The sequence below is a fragment of the Entelurus aequoreus genome, linkage group LG10, assembly GCF_033978785.1.
Source record: "Entelurus aequoreus isolate RoL-2023_Sb linkage group LG10, RoL_Eaeq_v1.1, whole genome shotgun sequence".
NCBI classification, from domain to species: domain Eukaryota; kingdom Metazoa; phylum Chordata; class Actinopteri; order Syngnathiformes; family Syngnathidae; genus Entelurus; species Entelurus aequoreus.
This window is the reverse complement of record NC_084740.1, coordinates 9,905,304-9,924,014: the sequence shown is the minus strand read 5'-3', so window position 1 is coordinate 9,924,014 and position 18,711 is coordinate 9,905,304. Positions and strand designations below refer to the sequence as shown.

Here is an 18,711-nt window from a genome sequence, read left to right as displayed (position 1 = left end):
AGAATTTAGTGGCAGCAAAAAAGTTGGCACAAGGGCGTTTTTACCACTATTACATGGCCTTTCCTTTTAACAACACTCAGTAAACTTTTGGGAACTGAGGAGACCAATTTTGGAAGCTTTTCAGGTGGAATTCTTTCCCATTCTGGCTTGATGTACAGCTTAAGTTATTCAACAGTCCGGGGTCTCCGCTACATATGCGCCACACATTTTCAATGGGACACAGGTCTGGACTACAGGCAGGCCAGTCTAGTACCTGCACTCTTTTACTACAAAGCCACGCTGTTGTAACATGTGGCTTGGCATTGTCTAGCTGAAATAACAGGGGTGTACATGATAACGTTGCTTGGATGGCAACATACAGTATGTTGCTCCAAAACCTGTATGTACCTTTCAGCATGAATGGTGCCTTCACAGATAATGATAAATTATAAATGTGTAAGTTATCCATGCCTTGGGCACTAATATACCCCCATACCATCACAGATGCTGGCTTTTGAACTTTGCCCATATAAACAATCCAAGGTTATTTTCCTCTTTGGTCCGGAGGATACAACGTCCACAGTTTCCAAAAACAATTTGAAATGTGGACTAGTCAGACCACAGAACACTTTTACACTTTGCATCAGTCCATCTTAAATGAGCTTGGGCCCAGCAAAGCCGGCAGTGTTTCTGGGTGTTGTTGATAAATGGCTTTCGCTTTGGATAGTAGAGATTTAACTTGCACTTACAGATGTAGCGACAAACTGTAGTTACTGACAGTGGTTTTCTGAAGTGTTCCGGAGCCCATGTGGTGATATCCTTTACACACTGATGTCGCTTTTTGATGCAGTACCGCCTGAGGGATCGAAGATCCGTAATATTATCGCTTATGTGCATTGATTTCTCTAGATTCTCTGAACTCTTTGATATTACGAACCGTAGATGGTGAAATCCTTAAGTTCCTTGCAATAACTTGTTGACAAATGTTGTTCTTAAACTGTTAGACAATTTGCTCACACATTTGTTCACAAAGTGGTGACCCTCGCCCCATCCTTGTTTGTGAATGACTGAGCATTTCACGGAATCTGCTTTTATATCCAATCATGGCACCCACCTGTTCCCAATTAGCCTGTTCACCTGTGGGATGTTTCAAATAAGTGTTTGATGAGCATTCCTCAACTTTCTCAGTCTTTTTTGCCACTTGTGCCAGCTTTTTTGAAACATGTAGCAGGCATCAAATTCCAAATGATCCTATATTTGCAAAAATGATATAGTTTTCCAGTTCGAACGTTAAATATCTTGTATTTGCAGTCTATTCAACTGAATATAGCTTGAAAAGGATTAGCAAATCATTGTATTCTGTTTTTATTTACGATTTACACAACGTGCCAACTTAATTGGTTGTGGGTTTTGTAACAATTATTAGGAGGCAAAAACTGTGATTACAAAGCCAAAATGTCCAGTTGTGGGAATATTTCAACTTAAAATCGTAAGGATGATATGAACCCATCAACACAGATGAACAAGTGGAAATGCAGTGATAACGTAATGGCAACAAACAAAAAATACAAAGTCTGACCTAATTTTTCCAACTGGGAAAAAAATGCTCTGTAAAATTTATATTTATGTTAAAATTGTTGTTGACACAAATAAGAGTCCATTTTGTTTGTTTGTTTATGTAGGATAACAAAGTTATATCCCTTCCAATTACAGGACAATGGTAAACAATTCTACAGTAATGATAAATTAAAGTTTATATCATGTTTAATGGTTAGTTGCATTATTATCATGTATGATGATTACATTAGATTAAAAACAATGTAGTCTTTATCAAGTATTTATTCAGTTTAAAAGCATGATGTAGTGAAAAGATCTGAATCATGTACATAGTGTCATGTACATAGTGTACCCCCATTTTTTGTATATATTGTTTTTCAAATCACCTGACATGTATACTGTGTATATGTACATAATTTATCCATTTTTTTAACGTTATTTTTTATATATAAATGTTACAGGTTGTATATATTTCATTATTGAATGTATCAAATTTGATGAATATTTAATGGCCCACAATGGAAACAAGCCTTTTGGCTTTTTGTGCCATCCATTTGCCTTTTTAAAGGATTACATGGATTCAATTATTTAAGATGTCAATGAACTTCTCAATCAATCAATCAATCTATCTGCAAAATAAAGCCAAACATTTTTTAAAGTAAATTAATGCATATTGTTCTCATGTGTGGCACCTTGACACAATAATATGTTTATTTACAGTGTTAAAGTAACATATCATCCTTAACTAATTTTCACAGTTGTATGCATTTTTATGTGTAAAATATGAAAAAGGCAAAACGAATCACAATTGCGATTTCGGAGAGAAAATAGTTTTTTTCTTAAAATTGTGCAGCCGCTACCACCAAACCCCACCCACCTCAACCGACACACGGGGCCGGGGTGTATATTGTAGCCCGGAAGAGTTAGGGCTGCATGGGATTCTGGGTATTTGTTCTGTTGTGTTTATGTTGTGTTACCGTGCGAATGTTCTCCCGAAATGTGTTTGTCATTCTTGTTTGGTGTGGGCTCACAGTGTGGCGCATATTTGTAACAGTGTTAAAGTTGTTTATACGGTCACCCTCAGTGTGACCTGTATGGCTATTGATCAAGTATGTCTTGCAGTCACTTACGTGTGTGTACAGAAGCCAAATACAACATGTGACTGGGCTGGCACGCTGTTTGTACAGGTTGTAGAGAGCATTAAGGGCGCTAAAGGCAGTGCCATCACGGCACGCCCTTAATATTGTTGTGTGGGTTAAAATCGGCAGACATTCAAGGTAATGGTTGCCCTGAAATTCGGGAGTCTCCCGGAAAAATCGGGAGGGTTGGCAAGTATGACGCTGTCAAGTGGCATTCGTATAAAACTCAGACATGCGGCCCGAGGTGTCCGATACCTGCTCATTCAGCCAAGACACTGTGAAGCTTGTCCGTACCAGCGCACAGCACCAGCTCCGCAGCTCTGTCTCTTCATCCGCATCTCCTCCAGTCTTTCCAAACGGACTCTGGTGTGGCAGAGACCCAGCAGCTGGTCTCCGTGGCCAAAAAGGCTCATAGGAGGCAGATCCAGAAGCCCACAAAAAAGCACCGCAGAAATCACGAAAGTGCCACCCCCTTGTCACACAGTCCCAAAGGGTCCCCAACCAAAAGGCAAAAACATTACTTGAACTTGGGCTTTTACATTTCTCTTTTGATAGAAGCCATTGATCACATTTACACATCAGCAGCATGTTTGTCTGTGCTTAAAGGCCTACTGAAATTATTTTTTTTTATTTAAACGGGGATAGCAGATCTATTCTATGTGTCATACTTGATCATTTCGCGATATTGCCATATTTTTGCTGAAAGGATTTAGTATAGAACAACGACGATAAAGATTGCAACTTTTGGTATCTGATAAAAAAAAGGCTTGCCCCTACCGGAAGTAGCGTGACGTAGTCAGTTGAACATATACGCAAAGTTCCCTATTGTTTACAATGATGGCCGCATGAAGTGAGAGAGATTCGGACCGAGAAAGCGACAATTTCCCCATTAATTTGAGCGAGGATGAAAGATTTGTGGATGAGTAAAGTGCAAGTGAAGGACTAGTGGGGAGTTGAAGCTATTCAGATAGGGAAGATGCTGTGAGAGCCGGGGGTGACCTGATATTCAGCTGGGAATGACTACAACAGTAAATAAACACAAGACATATATATACTCTATTAGCCACAACACAACCAGGCTTATATTTAACATGCCACAAATTAATCCTGCATAAAAACACCTGCGTGTTTGTTACGCTAGCTCCTAGCTCCTCTGCTAGCTCCTAGCTCCATAGAACACGCCAATACAATTCAAACACCTGATCAACACACACAATCACTCAGCCCAAAAGACCGTTCACCTAACCCAAGGTTCATAAAGCTTATATATTTTTAAAAAGTTACGTACATACGCAAAAAAAAGTTGCGCACATACGGTCAAGCGATCAAATGTTTAGAAGCCAAAGCTGCATACTCACAGTAGCACGTCTGCGTCTTTGTCATCCAAATCAAAGTAATCCTGGTAAGAGTCTGTGTTGTCCCAGTTCTCTACAGGCGTCTGTGTATCGAAGTCAAAAGTCCTCCTGGTTAGAGTCTCTGTTATCCGAGTTCTTCCATCTTGACTGCATCTTTCGGGAATGTAAACAAAGAAGCGCCGGCTGTGTACTGTTGTTGCTGACTACGTTCGAAAAATACGTCCATTTCGCACCGACAACTTTCTTCTTTGCTTGCTCAGCTTCCTTCTCCATAATGCAATGAACATGATTGCAACAGATTCACGAACACAGATGTCCAGAATACTGTGGAATTATGAAATGAAAACAGAGCTTTTTCGTATTGGCTTCAATGTGGAAGGCATATCCGTGTTCCCCGGGCTACGTCACGCGCATACGTCATCCTCAGAGGCGTTTCGAACCGGAAGTTTAGCGGCAAATTTAAAATGTCACTTTATAAGTTAACCCGGCCGTATTGGCATGTGTTATAATGTTAAGATTTCATCATTGATATATAAACTATCAGACTGCGTGGTCGGTAGTAGTGGGTTTCAGTAGGCCTTTAACTTCGGTTTCAATCTGCTTGAACATGAATCAGTCGGCGGTCTTGTTCGCTTTCACTTCATGCAAAGCTACCAATATCACGGATGTGACTTGATTACTTCACAGGCATGTCAGGCCTACGAGCAGTTCATGTTTGACCTGGTAAAGCTGATCCGCACAGACCGGGGTCTGTCCTTCAACGAGACGCTGGTCAGAGAGGAAATGACGCGAGTAACCGACCTGGAACGAGACATTGCCAATGTAAGCGCCGCTCGTCACTCACACATGCCGATAGCAACTCCATTCTGGGAACAGATGGTTTCCAGCAGAAACGCTAACCTCATCCCCCAGTTTCGCACCACAGTGATCTTGTTTGTTAGCTACTTAAAGATGCTCTTTGAGTTTACCGATGCTGTGCACAGCAAGTTGTTGACCTGTCTGATCCTCTGATCCTTGCACTATTGATTTTAGCCAGATGTCAACAGATTTTTCACGTGAGTCAGTGTGTGCTGATCTACACTCCCACAGCTCGCTATTACACCACTGGCATTCACAAAGCCATCAGTTCTGACATCTACACACCTCAAGGACTCCAGAGATGTTTGTTGTTGCTGGACTTTCACAGGAGTTTTGCTCATGGGATAAACCAAGGAATACATTTTAACCTTTTTTACATTCTTCTTTAAGGCTATTGAGTCCGTGGAGTATCGCAGCGATCCAATGTTGCGTTACCACAAGATGGAACTTGGAGATATGAATGCCAATTTCACCCTTGAGGTTGAATCACAGGTAAACACCATTATTATAAAAAATAAAATAATTAAGGATGGGCGATATGGCGTTTTGTGATAGAGTGATTAGAGCACATACTTGTTGGTCACAAAAAACATTCATGAAGTTTGGTCCACAGAACTTTCCTCCAGAAGGTCTTATCTTTGTCCATGTGATGTCAGATGAAACTAAAATTTAGCTATTTGCCCACAATACCCAGCAATATGTTTGGAGGAGAAAAGGTGAGGCCTTTAATCCCAGGAACACCATTCCGACCGTCAAGCATGGTGGTGGTAGTAGTATTATGCTCTGGGCCTGTTTTGCTACCAATGGAACTGGTGCTTTACACAGAGTAAATGGGACAATGAAAAAGGAGGATTACCTCCAAATTCTTCAGGACAACCTAAAATCATCAGCCCGGAGGTTGGGTCTTGGGCACAGTTGGGTGTTCCAACAGGACAATGACCCTAAACACACCTCAAAAGTGGTAATGGAATGACTAAATCAGGCTAGAATTAAGGTTTTAGAATGGATTTCCCAAAGTCTTGACTTAAACGTGTGGACAATGCTGAAGAAACAAGTCCATGTCAGAAAACTAACAAATTTAGCTGAACTGCACCAATTTTGTCAAGAGGAGTGGTCAAAAATTCAACCAGAAGCTTGTGGATGGCTACCAAAAGCGCCTTATTGCAGTGAAACTTGCCAAGGGACATGTAACCAAATATTAACATTGCTGTATGTATACTTTTGACCCAGCAGATTTGGTCACATTTTCAGTAGACCCATAATAACTTAATAAAAGAACCAAACTTCATGAATGTTTTTTCCAATCACTCTATCACAAAAAAATAAGAATTGTAGAAATTATTGGAAACTCAAGACAGCCATGACATTATGTTCTTTACAAGTGTATGTAAACTTTTGGCCACGACTGTATATGTATTATCGCTAGGGATGATACTCGAAACCGGTTTTCCCGGTTGTTTGATAAGAAAAGAACCGAGTCCTCGGACTCGAATCCCCTTTTGAGAACCGGTACCCGTTATCGAGACCACTATAGTAAAGGAAAAGAGTTAATTCTTTATTCGAATCCCGTCCCGACCAGAAATGCTCCGTGGGACATCACAAGAAATGACGTCACGTAGCTCAGTCATTAGGCGCAGATAGCGAAAGCAGGAAAACAATGGACGGGAAAAAGCGCTCCAAGGTGTAATAAAGTTCAAAACAAAAGCTATAATCCATCGAATAACTTTACTGAGAGATTTTAGCAGGGTAAAACACATGACGGACACTTTTACGACCAACCGGAAACATAGCAACCAGGCTAGCAACGCACCTCCTTTACGGCAGCTGTCGCAACGTTCTTAAAACAACCGCAGCACATACATATATATATATACAACACATCTCCCTTTTTTAACTTTTGTTTTTCTTTCCTTGTAAACAAAACAAAATCACACTGTAGATGTGTTGTCTGTCTAATTATAAATAATGCAGACGAGGCGTGTTGGCTGAGTTCTTGACGTTTACTTTCACAGCGTGGCAACATGCAACACTTTTCGGGGCTACCGCGCGTGCTCGTAACTCCCGTTGCATGCTGGGTAGTGTAGTTGTTATATTCTCTAGCTCATAACATTTTTCCCCCATAAAGAAATAATGTTAACTCCATAAAGTGTATTTCTTTTTTTAGCTTTAACTTTTCATTTATTAGCATTGCAACCACATTTGCAAACAACTTTTCTCTTCATAGAATGTTATTTCAATAAAGAAATAAAGTGCAAAAATGTCAAAGCATCATAACAAACAGTTATGTCAAATAGCAGCAGAAGTGCACTTTTTGGAGAGCTGTATTATTTTCAGTTTTGTGCCCAAGGGACTGATTTTATTTAACACTATATTATTATTTATACACCTATAGTGATCACAGAGACAGGTTGTTTTTGTGTTACTGTATATATTTGTTTCTCTGAAAAATCCCACTTAATATACTTTGGGTAACAACAGTTAATATTTATTTATTTTATTTTATTTTTTTAGGTGGGTAACAGTCAATATTTATTTATTTATTAGATTTTATTTTTTTATTATATAATAAAAGTGAGCTTTTGTTAAACCAAATATTGTGTGTTTTTTTCCATATACAACACCCTATCTGGACTCGATAAGAGAATCGATAAGGAATCGGTTCGATAAGAGGATTCGATAATAGGCTCGAACTCGATAATTTCTTATCAAACATCATCCCTAATTATCGCGCAACCAAATTTTAAATGTATTGTCTTGGATGAATACCTTTCTATCCTCCTCTTAATGTATTATCTGTGCTGTCTTTGTCTTGAAGGTGTTCAACTGGTCTTATTTTGTGGCTAAAATAATGAATACCGTCAACATCACTGTGACTGACACAGAGAAGGTCATAAACTTCTGCCCCGAGTATTACAGAGGCCTTAAGATAATCTTGGCCAAATACACAAAGAGGTTTGTATCACAATAGTGAACAATTAACGAGCCATGTTTGTGTTTGTAATTGCAAACTACCGATTATTCGTAACTTTGCATTGAATGCTCTTCTTTTGTTCACAGGGATTTGCAGAACTACCTGGTGTGGCGTGTTGCTATGAACATGGTTATGCGCCTCAGTACAGCATACAGAGATACTGAAAAAGTATTCAGAAAGGTAAGACACAAAGACATTAAATCTACAACTCCAGGATTTAATGTCATCCATTTGTTTTCTACGATACTGGTCTTGTACAGAAGTTGTTCTTAACCTTTTTGACCGCTTTGAAAGTTTGAACTTTTTGTCTCAAAATATAAACACTGAACTAAAATTCTTATTTTTTATTTTAATCGTATATAGTAGGGTTGTACGGTATACCGGTATTGGTAAAGTACCGTGACACTAATTAATCACATTCGGTACTATACCGCCTCTAAAAGGTACCGGTCTACCACCCCCTCGACCCCCTGTCGTCGTCACGTCATGACATTGCTGGTTTTACGAGCAGAGGAGCATGTTCGGCAGCGCACAATCACAGAGTATTTACAAGCAGACTCAGTGTGTAGACAGAAAAGGGAAAATGGACACATTTTGGCTTAAAAACTAACGATAAAGGTGAAGTTATACCACTGAAACGCCCTCAGGAAGAGGTACTTTAAGACATCGCTAGCTAGCTAGCGGCTAAGGTTCATCCGCAGTCAGCAGTGTTTTAGCTACTTCTAAATCACTAATCCTCGCCTCCACGGCGTCATATAAAGTAAGTTTCTTACAAGTATCTTCCTGCAGGACGAAGAAGAGCTAAACATGCTTCACTACACACCGTAGCTCATCGGCGTCACAATGTAAACGAACGCCATTGGTGGATCTACACCTGACATCCACTGTAATGATACCAAGTACAGGAGCGTATCTAGTCGATACTACTATGATTACATCAATATTTTTTAGCATCAAAAAAGATTTTTTTCGTTAAAAAAAAAAGTATATTATGTTTCAAAAGTCAGGAAATATGTCCCTGGACACATGAGAACTTAAATTATGACCAATGTATGATCCTGTAACTACTTGGTATCGGATTGATACCTACATTTGTGGTATCATCCAAAACGAATGCAATGTATCCAAACAGAAGAGTAAGTGATTATTACATTTTAACAGAAGTGTAGATAGAACATGATGAAAGAGAAAGTAAGCAGATATTAACAGTAAATGAACAGGAAGATTAATCATTTATTTTCTACCGCTTGTCCTTAATAATGTTGACAAAATAATAGAATGAGAAATGACGCAATACGTTACTGCATATGTCAGCAGCTAAATTTGCTTACTACTAAAAGACAAGTTGTCTAGTATGTTCACTATTTTATTTAAGGACAAACTTGCAATAAGAAACATGTTTAATGTACCTTAAGATTTTTTTGTTAAAATAAAGCCAATAATGCATGTGGTTATAATAATGCAATAATTTTGTGGTCCCCTTTATTTAAAAAAGTATCGAAACACATTTCTGGTACCGGTACCAAAATATTGGTATTGGGACAAAGTAGCAAGTGATTCCCTGGCGCGGCCACCACTGCTGCTCACTGCTCCCCTCACCTCCCAGGGGGTGAGGGTGATGTGTGGTGAGAGGATAATCTCACCACACATAGGTACTTTAACTTTTAATTATATCTAACCTACTTACAGTTTATAATCTTGTCAAATAATACAAAATCATCTGTTATCATAAACATTTTTTTTTTTAATGGAAAAGATAAGTAGTAATCAAATATACTATATAAGAGGGGACTCTTAAATAACTGCCGAAAAATTATTTTACTTACAATTATTCTGTGCTAAAATTAAAACACTAAATTAATGATGAATATGTTTTATAACTGAACTGTTAATTAAATTAAAGTGCAACTGATGATACAGCTTCACCACTTTAGTCATAATTATTGTGCTTAAAAAAATGGGCCCTATGGTTAAGAAACATTGTTGTACAGGGTTGTGGTCTTTAATTGACGTTTTGGGATTGTGAGATCCAGATTTGTTGTCCCGGATTCATGGGACTGAATCCGGGTATGGACCCGTCTTGCAGAAAGGAGTCAATGCTAACTAACCACGGGCTGCTGTGTGTTACCAAATATAGTGTAGTTTTTTTTTCTTCGTTTTTTTTTTCTTTGAGTAATGCAGGTTGTAAAACAAATGAAGCATCCTCTCTCCAACAGGTCAGTCAGAGTTGACAGCCCAGGTACGCTAAATTCCCCAGCAGCTATGATTCGAAACATGAATCAATCAAAAAAATGGTGTGTTCAAAGATGGCCAAAGTTGTTGTCAATTGAATGTGTAATGGAGTGGAAATGATGTGTACACATGCTCTTCAAAAGAGAAGACAATCCCAGTACAGTGTGTGGTCCTTTAAGGTCTTTTTGACTCCTCTCGTCAAGAAAGTTTCTCCAGACCAGATTAAAAAATATATATATACCGTGTTTTTCGGATTATAAAGCACACTAAAATCCTTTTTTTCAGTGCGCCTAATGTAAGGAATAAGTTTGGTTGAGTTTACCGACCTCCATGTTATTTTATTTGGCACATGGTGTAATGATAAGTGTGACCAGTAGATGGCAATCACACATAAGAGATATGTGTAGTCTGCAATATGACTCAAGTAAACAACACCGATCTGTTCCATTGAAAATATAGAACATTACACACGGCGCTCAAAAATCTATCAATATGTTTTAGTACGACTTTGGTAAGCTATGAAGCCGCACCGCTTGATGTGCTTCAACATACGAGTATTATTATGGTGTGTGTATAAGGTAAGACATATTGTCTAGTGTTTTGTTTCACAATATTATGCAAAAGCAACTTTTCTTACCTTCTGGTACTCGCCGATGTGTATTTGAGATCTGCATAAGTCCTGAAAAATTGCGTGCGTCTGCCTTTGTAGTCTGTGACGACGCCGTAGTCAATAAGCTTCTTCTTCTTGTTAAGGGAATTTCATCCTCCGCTGTTGCCATTTCTAATATAAAGTAGTTTAAAGTTCTTACTTATATATGTCAGTAAACTCGCCATGAAAGCGCTAAAACATACCGGTGTAGTGAGTTGACATTATTCACCCAAGGAACTTTAGTTATTAGAGAGTTCAGGTTGGACGTTGTTCCACGGGGCACATTTCCGGTGTTGTTGTTTCCGGATGAGGAGATGCTTACCATTCATTGGCAGTGTGCCTTATAATCTGGTGCGCCCTATGGTCCGGAAAATACGGTATACACACTTTAGGAGCTTTAAATTAATACCTTTAAAAGGTAGCTTAAATGTTGCTATAGCAATGCAACCTACAAGTTACCTTGACGTCCGACATTAGTGGACCTTGAGGGATGGAAACAAACTGCTATTGTACACCTATTTCCTAGAGTTACTGACCTATAAGATTTACATTTGTAATCATCTGCATTTATAACAAGGTTGGCTTTGACTGCAGGGTTATTAAAATAATGATTATTATATAACTATGAATGGATGTGGACAAAAACATGATGATGTGCTGAGTGATTGGGACTATTCTCTTTCCCTACAGGTTCTGTATGGCGTGACATCAGAGGCAGTGGCGTGGCGATTTTGTACGGTTTATGTCAATAGTAACATGGATAATGCAGTGGGGCGACTGTATGTGCAAGAGGCCTTCTCCAAAAACAGCAAACAACTGGTTAGTACAGCAAGGCCATATACAGTGCACTGAGGTCTTGGGCCTAAACACATTTTGATATTATTATTATTATTTTGTATTTACCGTAATTTCCGGACTATAAGCCGCACCTGACTATAAGCCGCACCAGCTAAATTTAGGGGAAAATACAGATTGCTCCATATATAAGCCGCACCCGACTATAAGCCGCAGGGTTTTGATGTGTAATTACCGTAGTATATAGGGGTTCCTGCTACCACGGAGGGGATTGTCGGGACAGAGATGACTGTTTGGGAACGCAAAGCGTCCCATTTATTAACAATAAATCTTTCAATCATTCAATCAAACTTTCACATCTTTGACATGGCGAACAGCATTCGTGCAGAGTACAAATAATACAACGGTGCAAAGTAATACAAAGTGCTCGCCTGTACGTTATCAAAATAACCAGCCTACTGGTATATGAAAAGTCAGTCTTTAATCATTGTGTCATCGTCTTCCTCCTGTGTACTAAAACCACCGAAATCCTCTTCGTCGGTGTCGGAGAAGAACAGGCCGTATATAAGCCGCACCGTTATATAAGCCGCAGGGACCAGAACGAGGGGAAAAAGTAGCGGCTTATAGTCCGGAAATTACGGTATCCTTTTTAAGACAGCACACTAGTTGAGGCTCACAGCATCTCTGCCTGTTGCACCCAAGAAGTGTACTTTATCAACAATCAAATCCAAATAGAGCAGGGGTCGGCAACCCAACATGTTGAAAGAGCCATATTGGACCGAAATACAAAAAACAAATCTGTCTGGAGCCGCAAAAAGTCGAAAGCCTTATGTAAGTTTTATAATGAAGGCAACGCATTAAGTTAGTGTCTCAGAGGGTTAGATAACTCCTGGAAATTACTGGTTTAAAACTGCCAAAAGGTATAGATGTGGTGCCCAATTTTAAGAAAAGGACAGGCTTTCTTCTTCTAATGGATTTATTGCAATCTTTGCAAGCTCTGTAAAGTTTGTTGTGGTCTGGAACAACATGGCACACAATCAGAAATGCCGCCGATATTACATACAGATAATGTGTCATGAGACATGCAAATATACATTAAATACACAGAGGACAAAAGTAAAGGAAATTAAATGAACTCAAATATACCTACAAACGAGGCATAATGATGCAATATGTACACACAGCTAGCCTAAATAGCATGTTAGCATGGATTATTAGCACTCCACACATATCAACAACCTCAACAAAGCTCACCTTTGTGCATTCACGCACAGTATAAAACGTTTGGTGGACTAAATGAGACAAAGAAGGGGTGGCATAAAACACGTCTTTCTGTGGCAGCGACGGAGAAAGTTGTACATGTAAACAAACTACGATGAGCCTTTCTTTTGGAAAAATATGTTTGAAGAGAAATCATTTTTGTCAATGACATCATCAATGAGAATGGTAAGATTATGGAGTATGATGAATTTAGAACTATGTATGGTGATGCTTGTTCAAGCTTTTCATTTAATCAACTAACTGGCGCAATTGGGAAAACATGGAAACAAATAATTAATTATGGAACTACTAAATTATTAGTTTGTAAACCTCCAATAAGAAATTCTAGTTGGCAAAAAGCAACTAAAATAAATAGAAAAATATATATTTTTTATTTAATAAAGAAATCTCTGAAGGCTGCCCCATATAACAACAAATGGAAAATGGAAGGACTTTTTTGACTGCCCGTTGCCATGGGATGCAATATTCAAATGAATCTACAAAACTACTATCGATGTGCAAAATTGTTATTTTTAAATAAAAATTATTTATAACTTCTTACCCACCGGAAAAATGCTAAAACAATGGAATATGACAGAGTCAGATGATTGCCGATTTTGTTGTCAGGAGTCTGAATCCACCCTGCATTTGTTTTGGTATTGTCATATTGTGTCTTCCTTTTGGGTGGAAGTTAAAAAAATGTGTTTAAGGAATGGTTTGTTTATGAAGCTTGATGTGGTTACTGTTATTTTAGGAGAGTTCATTGACAGTCATGATTTAGTCAATTTAATTATAGTACTTGGTACAATGTTTATTTTTAAGGCCAAAAACAGATATTCACTTAGTATTACTTTCTTTAAAACATGTATTCAGTATTTTTTAACTTTAGAAAGTTATGATTGAAACCGATAATCATTCCAAAAAACAAAAAAAGATGGGAAGTCCTCAAGTGCTTATTTTGAAAATGTAATTTTGTTTATAGATCCTATGCAATCTGTTTTGTTCCCTAATTTTGAGTATACATAAATGCAGGTGTGTGTTACTCAGTGTTGGGACTAACGTGTTACTTTGTAACGTGTTACTGTAACGCCGTTAGTTTCGGCGGTGACTAGTAATCTATCGCGTTATTTTTTATATTCAGTAACTCAGTTACCGTTACTACATGATGCGCTACTGCGTTATTTTACGTTATTTTTTACGTAGTATCGGCTAGAAGCAGAAGATCTGAGTGTGTTTTATTACAGCGCTGGAGTGACGTGCTTCTGATACTTCCTCTGCGCTCTGTGTGTGTCAGTGTCTGGGTGTGGGAAGGGAGGGGAGGGGGGTGCGCAATACAACGTAAACCGTTGGCCAACCAAAAAGTAACCACAGAACACTGTGGTTACTTTTTGGTTGGCACTGAAATTCGGGAGGGTTGGCAAGTATGAGATATTATCACTTCTTTTCTTTTGTCGAGCACAAAGAAAATAACATTTTAGTTAAATGTAAGTTGTGTCTTGGATCAAAGATCCCGTCTACTGCCCAAAACAACAATTCAAATCTGCCTGGTTAGGCTTTGCGTATGTCACGTGTGCCTTCCTTAGGTGAAGCCAGGTTTAGAGCTATATTGTTGATTGATTGATTGATTGAAACTTTTAGTAGTAGATTGCACAGTACAGTACATATTCCGTACAATTGACCACTAAATGGTAACACCCCAATACGTTTTTCAACTTGTTTAAGTCGGGGTCCACTTAAATTGATTCATGATACAGATATATACTATCAAATATATACTAACATCATAATACATCACACAAGATAATCATCAGAGTATATACATTGAATTATTTACATTATTTAAAATCCGGGGTGTGGGATATGGAGGAGGAGGGGGGAGTTAGGTTTGGTTGATATCAACACTTCAGTCATCAACAATTGCATCATCAGAGAAATGGACATTGGAACAGTGTAGGACTGACTTGGTAGGATATGTACAGCAAGTAGTGGACACAGAGAGAGAGATCAGAAAGTATAAGAAAAAGTGTCTACATTTGATTATTAACAATCCGAAGAGGTATTATGTGGAAGGGAGGGTGTTAGTTTAGGGTTGTAGTTGCCTGGAGGTGTTCTTTTAGTGCAGTTTTGAAGGAGGATAGAGATGCCTTTTATTTTAAACCTGTTGGGAGTGCATACCATATTGATGTGGCATAGAAAGAGAAGGAGTTAAGACCTTTGTTAGTTCGGAATCTGGGTTTAACGTGGTGAGTGTTAGTGTTAGTGTTATTATGCTGTTTGTTACTTATGTATTAATGTATTTATTTTGAAACTGCTCTGTGACATGTGCTGTTGACCTCTTGGCCAGGTCACCCTTGTGAAAGAGATCTTGATCTCAATGGGTTTTCTTATCTGGTTAAATAAAGGTTCTATCTATTAAGTTCTATCTATGTATGTTATGTTGCAGCTATTTAAAATAGTTTTGTCAATTTGTTCTGGCCTGAAATAAATTGGCCCTTTAAACATATCTTTGTCTTTGTGTGTTGTATGTAGACCACATTGCTTAGCAGAGTTCAGTGATGCAAATGCATGTCAAGTTGATCAACACATTGTATTATTCTCCAGTGCAATAACAGTATTGAAATGAAGGCTAAAAGGGCACTAATGGGAGCTTAAAAAAAAAAAAGTAGAAGTAACTAAATAGTTACTTTTCACAGTAACGCATTACTTTTTGGTGTAAGTAACTGAGTTAGTAACTGAGTTACTTTTGAAATAAAGTAACTAGTAACTGTAACTAGTTACTGGTTTTCAGTAACTAACCCAACACTGGTGTTACTGAGCCAGACCTGGACATAATCTGGACTGGACCTGGTTTTAAGAACTCTTTAAACAATCTAAATTTCATTGACAACCTGGTCTGGTGAAGATAATGTCCTTTAGTTTTTTTAAATACATTTTCTTGAACAAAAAAGAAACCAAAATAAAATAAAAACAGTTCCATAGAAACTAGTAATTAATGAAAATGAATAAAATTAACTGTTAAAGGTTAGTACTATTAGTTTGCTTCACGGGACTGTATCCCTTGCAGACTGCTTTGATATATATTGTAGGAACCAGAATATTAATAACAGAAGGAAACAACCCTTTTGTGTGAATGAGTGTAAATGGGGGAGGGAGGGTTTTTGAGTTGGTGCACTAATTGTAAGTGTACCTTGTGTTTTTTATGTTGATTCAATAAAAAAACAAATAAAAAAAAAAACTAGGATGAGTTCAAGGACCGCCAAAATTAGTAGGACAAAACGGCGCTGGCCAAATACTCTCATCGGTGAAGCATAAACACAAACAGTGGGCTTTTTAACAATTAGGAAGGTTTGGGTTATGTTTGTCCTCCTACAAAAACATTATTAAAACAACAAATATATATTTCCCCCCCCCATTTTTTTACATTTTTGAAAAAGCTCCAGGGAGCCACTAGGGCGGTGCTAAAGAGCCGCATGCGGCTCGAGAGCCGCGGGTTGCTGACCCCCAAAATAGTGGATTATGCCCATCTCTCTCCACTGTGTGTCTAATGTGTACTTTTTCCTCACCCATGGTATAAATTGATTGATTGATTGAGAAGTTTATTGACATCTTAAAGAATTGAATCCATGTAATGCTTTAAAAAGGCAAATGGATGGCACAAAAAGCCAAAAGGCTTGTTTCCATTGTGGTCCATTAAATATTAATCACATTTGATACATTCAATAATAAGATATATAACCTGTAACATGTATATATAAATGATGTACACTACCGTTCAAAAGTTTGGGGTCACATTGAAATGTCCTTATTTTTGAAGGAAAAGCACTGTACTATTCAATGAAGATAACTTTAAACTAGTCTTAACTTTAAAGAAATACACTCTATACATTGCTAATGTGGTAAATGACTATTCTAGCTGCAAATGTCTGGTTTTTGGTGCAATATCTACATAGGTGTATAGAGGCCCATTTCCAGCAACTATCACTCCAGTGTTCTAATGGTACAATGTGTTTGCTCATTGGCTCAGAAGGCTAATTGATGATTAGAAAACCCTTGTGCAATCATGTTCACACATCTGAAAACAGTTTAGCTCGTTACAGAAGCTACAAAACTGACCTTCCTTTGAGCAGATTGAGTTTCTGGAGCATCACATTTGTGGGGTCAATTAAACGCTCAAAATGGCCAGAAAAAGAGAACTTTCATCTGAAACTCGACAGTCTATTCTTGTTCTTAGAAATGAAGGCTATTCCACAAAATTGTTTGGGTGACCCCAAACTTTTGAACGGTAGTGTACATATACACAGTATACATGTCAGGTGATTTGAAAAACAATATCTACAAAAAAATCAGTTTTTTTTTTTAATGTGTGGTTAAGTCAAATTGTGTACTCACATCTCTGTGTGTCTGTCTGTGACTGTGTGCTTTCGTCAAAAGGACATTTGTAAATCCCTGGCATCTCTTGGACCTTATCCAACTGTGTGTTTGTGCATGTGTGCGATTTCTTCTAGTTTGACCGCGTGTTTATACGGCCGTCCCTCAGTCAACTATATTGATTTCCCAACAGGTTCACGGTGTACTGAAACTCACACAATATAGTGCTGTACTGTAAAGTGAAATTTAGGGGCACTGCCGCGACACACACTTCATTTTAGTAGCAATGCACCCTAGTTGAAAACAGTAAAAAGAGTGGCATTTTGCTGCATGCTTGGAATGGTAAAAAGTAGCACCGTCTGGTGGACAAATATATAAATAAAGCTGGTACTCTAAATATAAATATTAATGGATTGCAATAGTTTGATGTTAACATGTCAATGGCTTTCAATGGTAAATGTTTGTTTTTTTTGTTGGGATCCAATGTGTTGTTTTTTGTCTAAATCAGGGGTCGGCAACCTTTACCACTCAAAGAGCCATTTTGGCAAGTTTCACAAATTAAAGAAAGTAATGGGAGCCACAAAAAAAAATTTTAAATTTAAAATGAAAAACACCGCATACAAAGCTTAAACGCTTTGTGCTATGTTAACTAGGGGTCTCCGACACACACACCGGCACGCACTTTAATGTGGAAATTTGATGTTAGTGCAGCCCGCGAGTTTTGAATGAATGGCGCTTGATAGCATCATACTTGCCAACCCTCTCATTTTTCCCGGGAGACTCCCGAATATCAGAGCGTGATAACACTGCATTTGGCGGCCTCTATAGTCTGCCCTAACAGTGTACCTGCTCGACCACACGTAGAATGCAGTTTCAGCTTGCTCACGTAAGTGACAGCAAGGCGTACTAACTCAGCAGCCACACATCTTACACTGACGGTACCAATACCCAGAATCCCATGCAGCCCTAACTCTTCCGCTCAACCAACGCACGGAGAGGGGGGGTTGATGTGTGGGGGGATTTGGTGGTAGCGGGGGTGTATAATGTAGACCGGAAGAGTTAGGGCTGCATGGGATTCTGGGTAATGGTTGTGTTGTGTTTATGTTGTGTTACGGTGAGATGTTCTCCAGAAATGTGTTTTTCATTCTTTTTTGGTGTGGGTTCACAGTGTGGCGCATATTTGTAACGTAACAATGTTAAAGTTGTTTGATACGGCTACCGTCAGTGTAAGCTGTGTGGCTGATGACTAAGTATGCTTTGCTGTCTCCTGTGTGTGCAAGTAATAACAACATGCGACATGTGGCTGGACTGGCACGCTGTATGTAAATGCTATAGAGAACAATTACTGCAGTGCAATTAGGGCACGCCCTTTATTTAGTAATTAGAGTGTAAATAGGATTATTTTTTCCCTGGGAGTAATCTATGAGGGACACTGAGATCCATAAATCTCCTGGGAAAATCGGGGGGGGGGTCGGCATGTATGTAGCTGAGCCGCATCAGAGTGGTCAAGGAGCCGCATGCGGCTCCGGAGCCGCGGGTTGCCGACCC

At 38.6% G+C, this 18,711-nt stretch overlaps 1 protein-coding gene across 3 annotated transcripts in view; it reads left to right on the top strand.

Moving 5' to 3' along the window:
* Window positions 1-18,711, top strand: part of LOC133658222 (neprilysin-like) — a 160,044-nt gene that overhangs the window by 103,582 nt on the left and 37,751 nt on the right. For all 3 annotated transcript variants that reach the window (XM_062060006.1, XM_062060004.1, XM_062060005.1), the window contains 5 exons: window positions 4,718-4,852; window positions 5,279-5,380; window positions 7,704-7,840; window positions 7,946-8,039; window positions 11,431-11,559. In XM_062060006.1, the coding sequence (XP_061915990.1) occupies window positions 4,718-4,852; window positions 5,279-5,380; window positions 7,704-7,840; window positions 7,946-8,039; window positions 11,431-11,559 (597 nt within the window). The remainder of the gene's footprint in view (window positions 1-4,717; window positions 4,853-5,278; window positions 5,381-7,703; window positions 7,841-7,945; window positions 8,040-11,430; window positions 11,560-18,711) is intronic.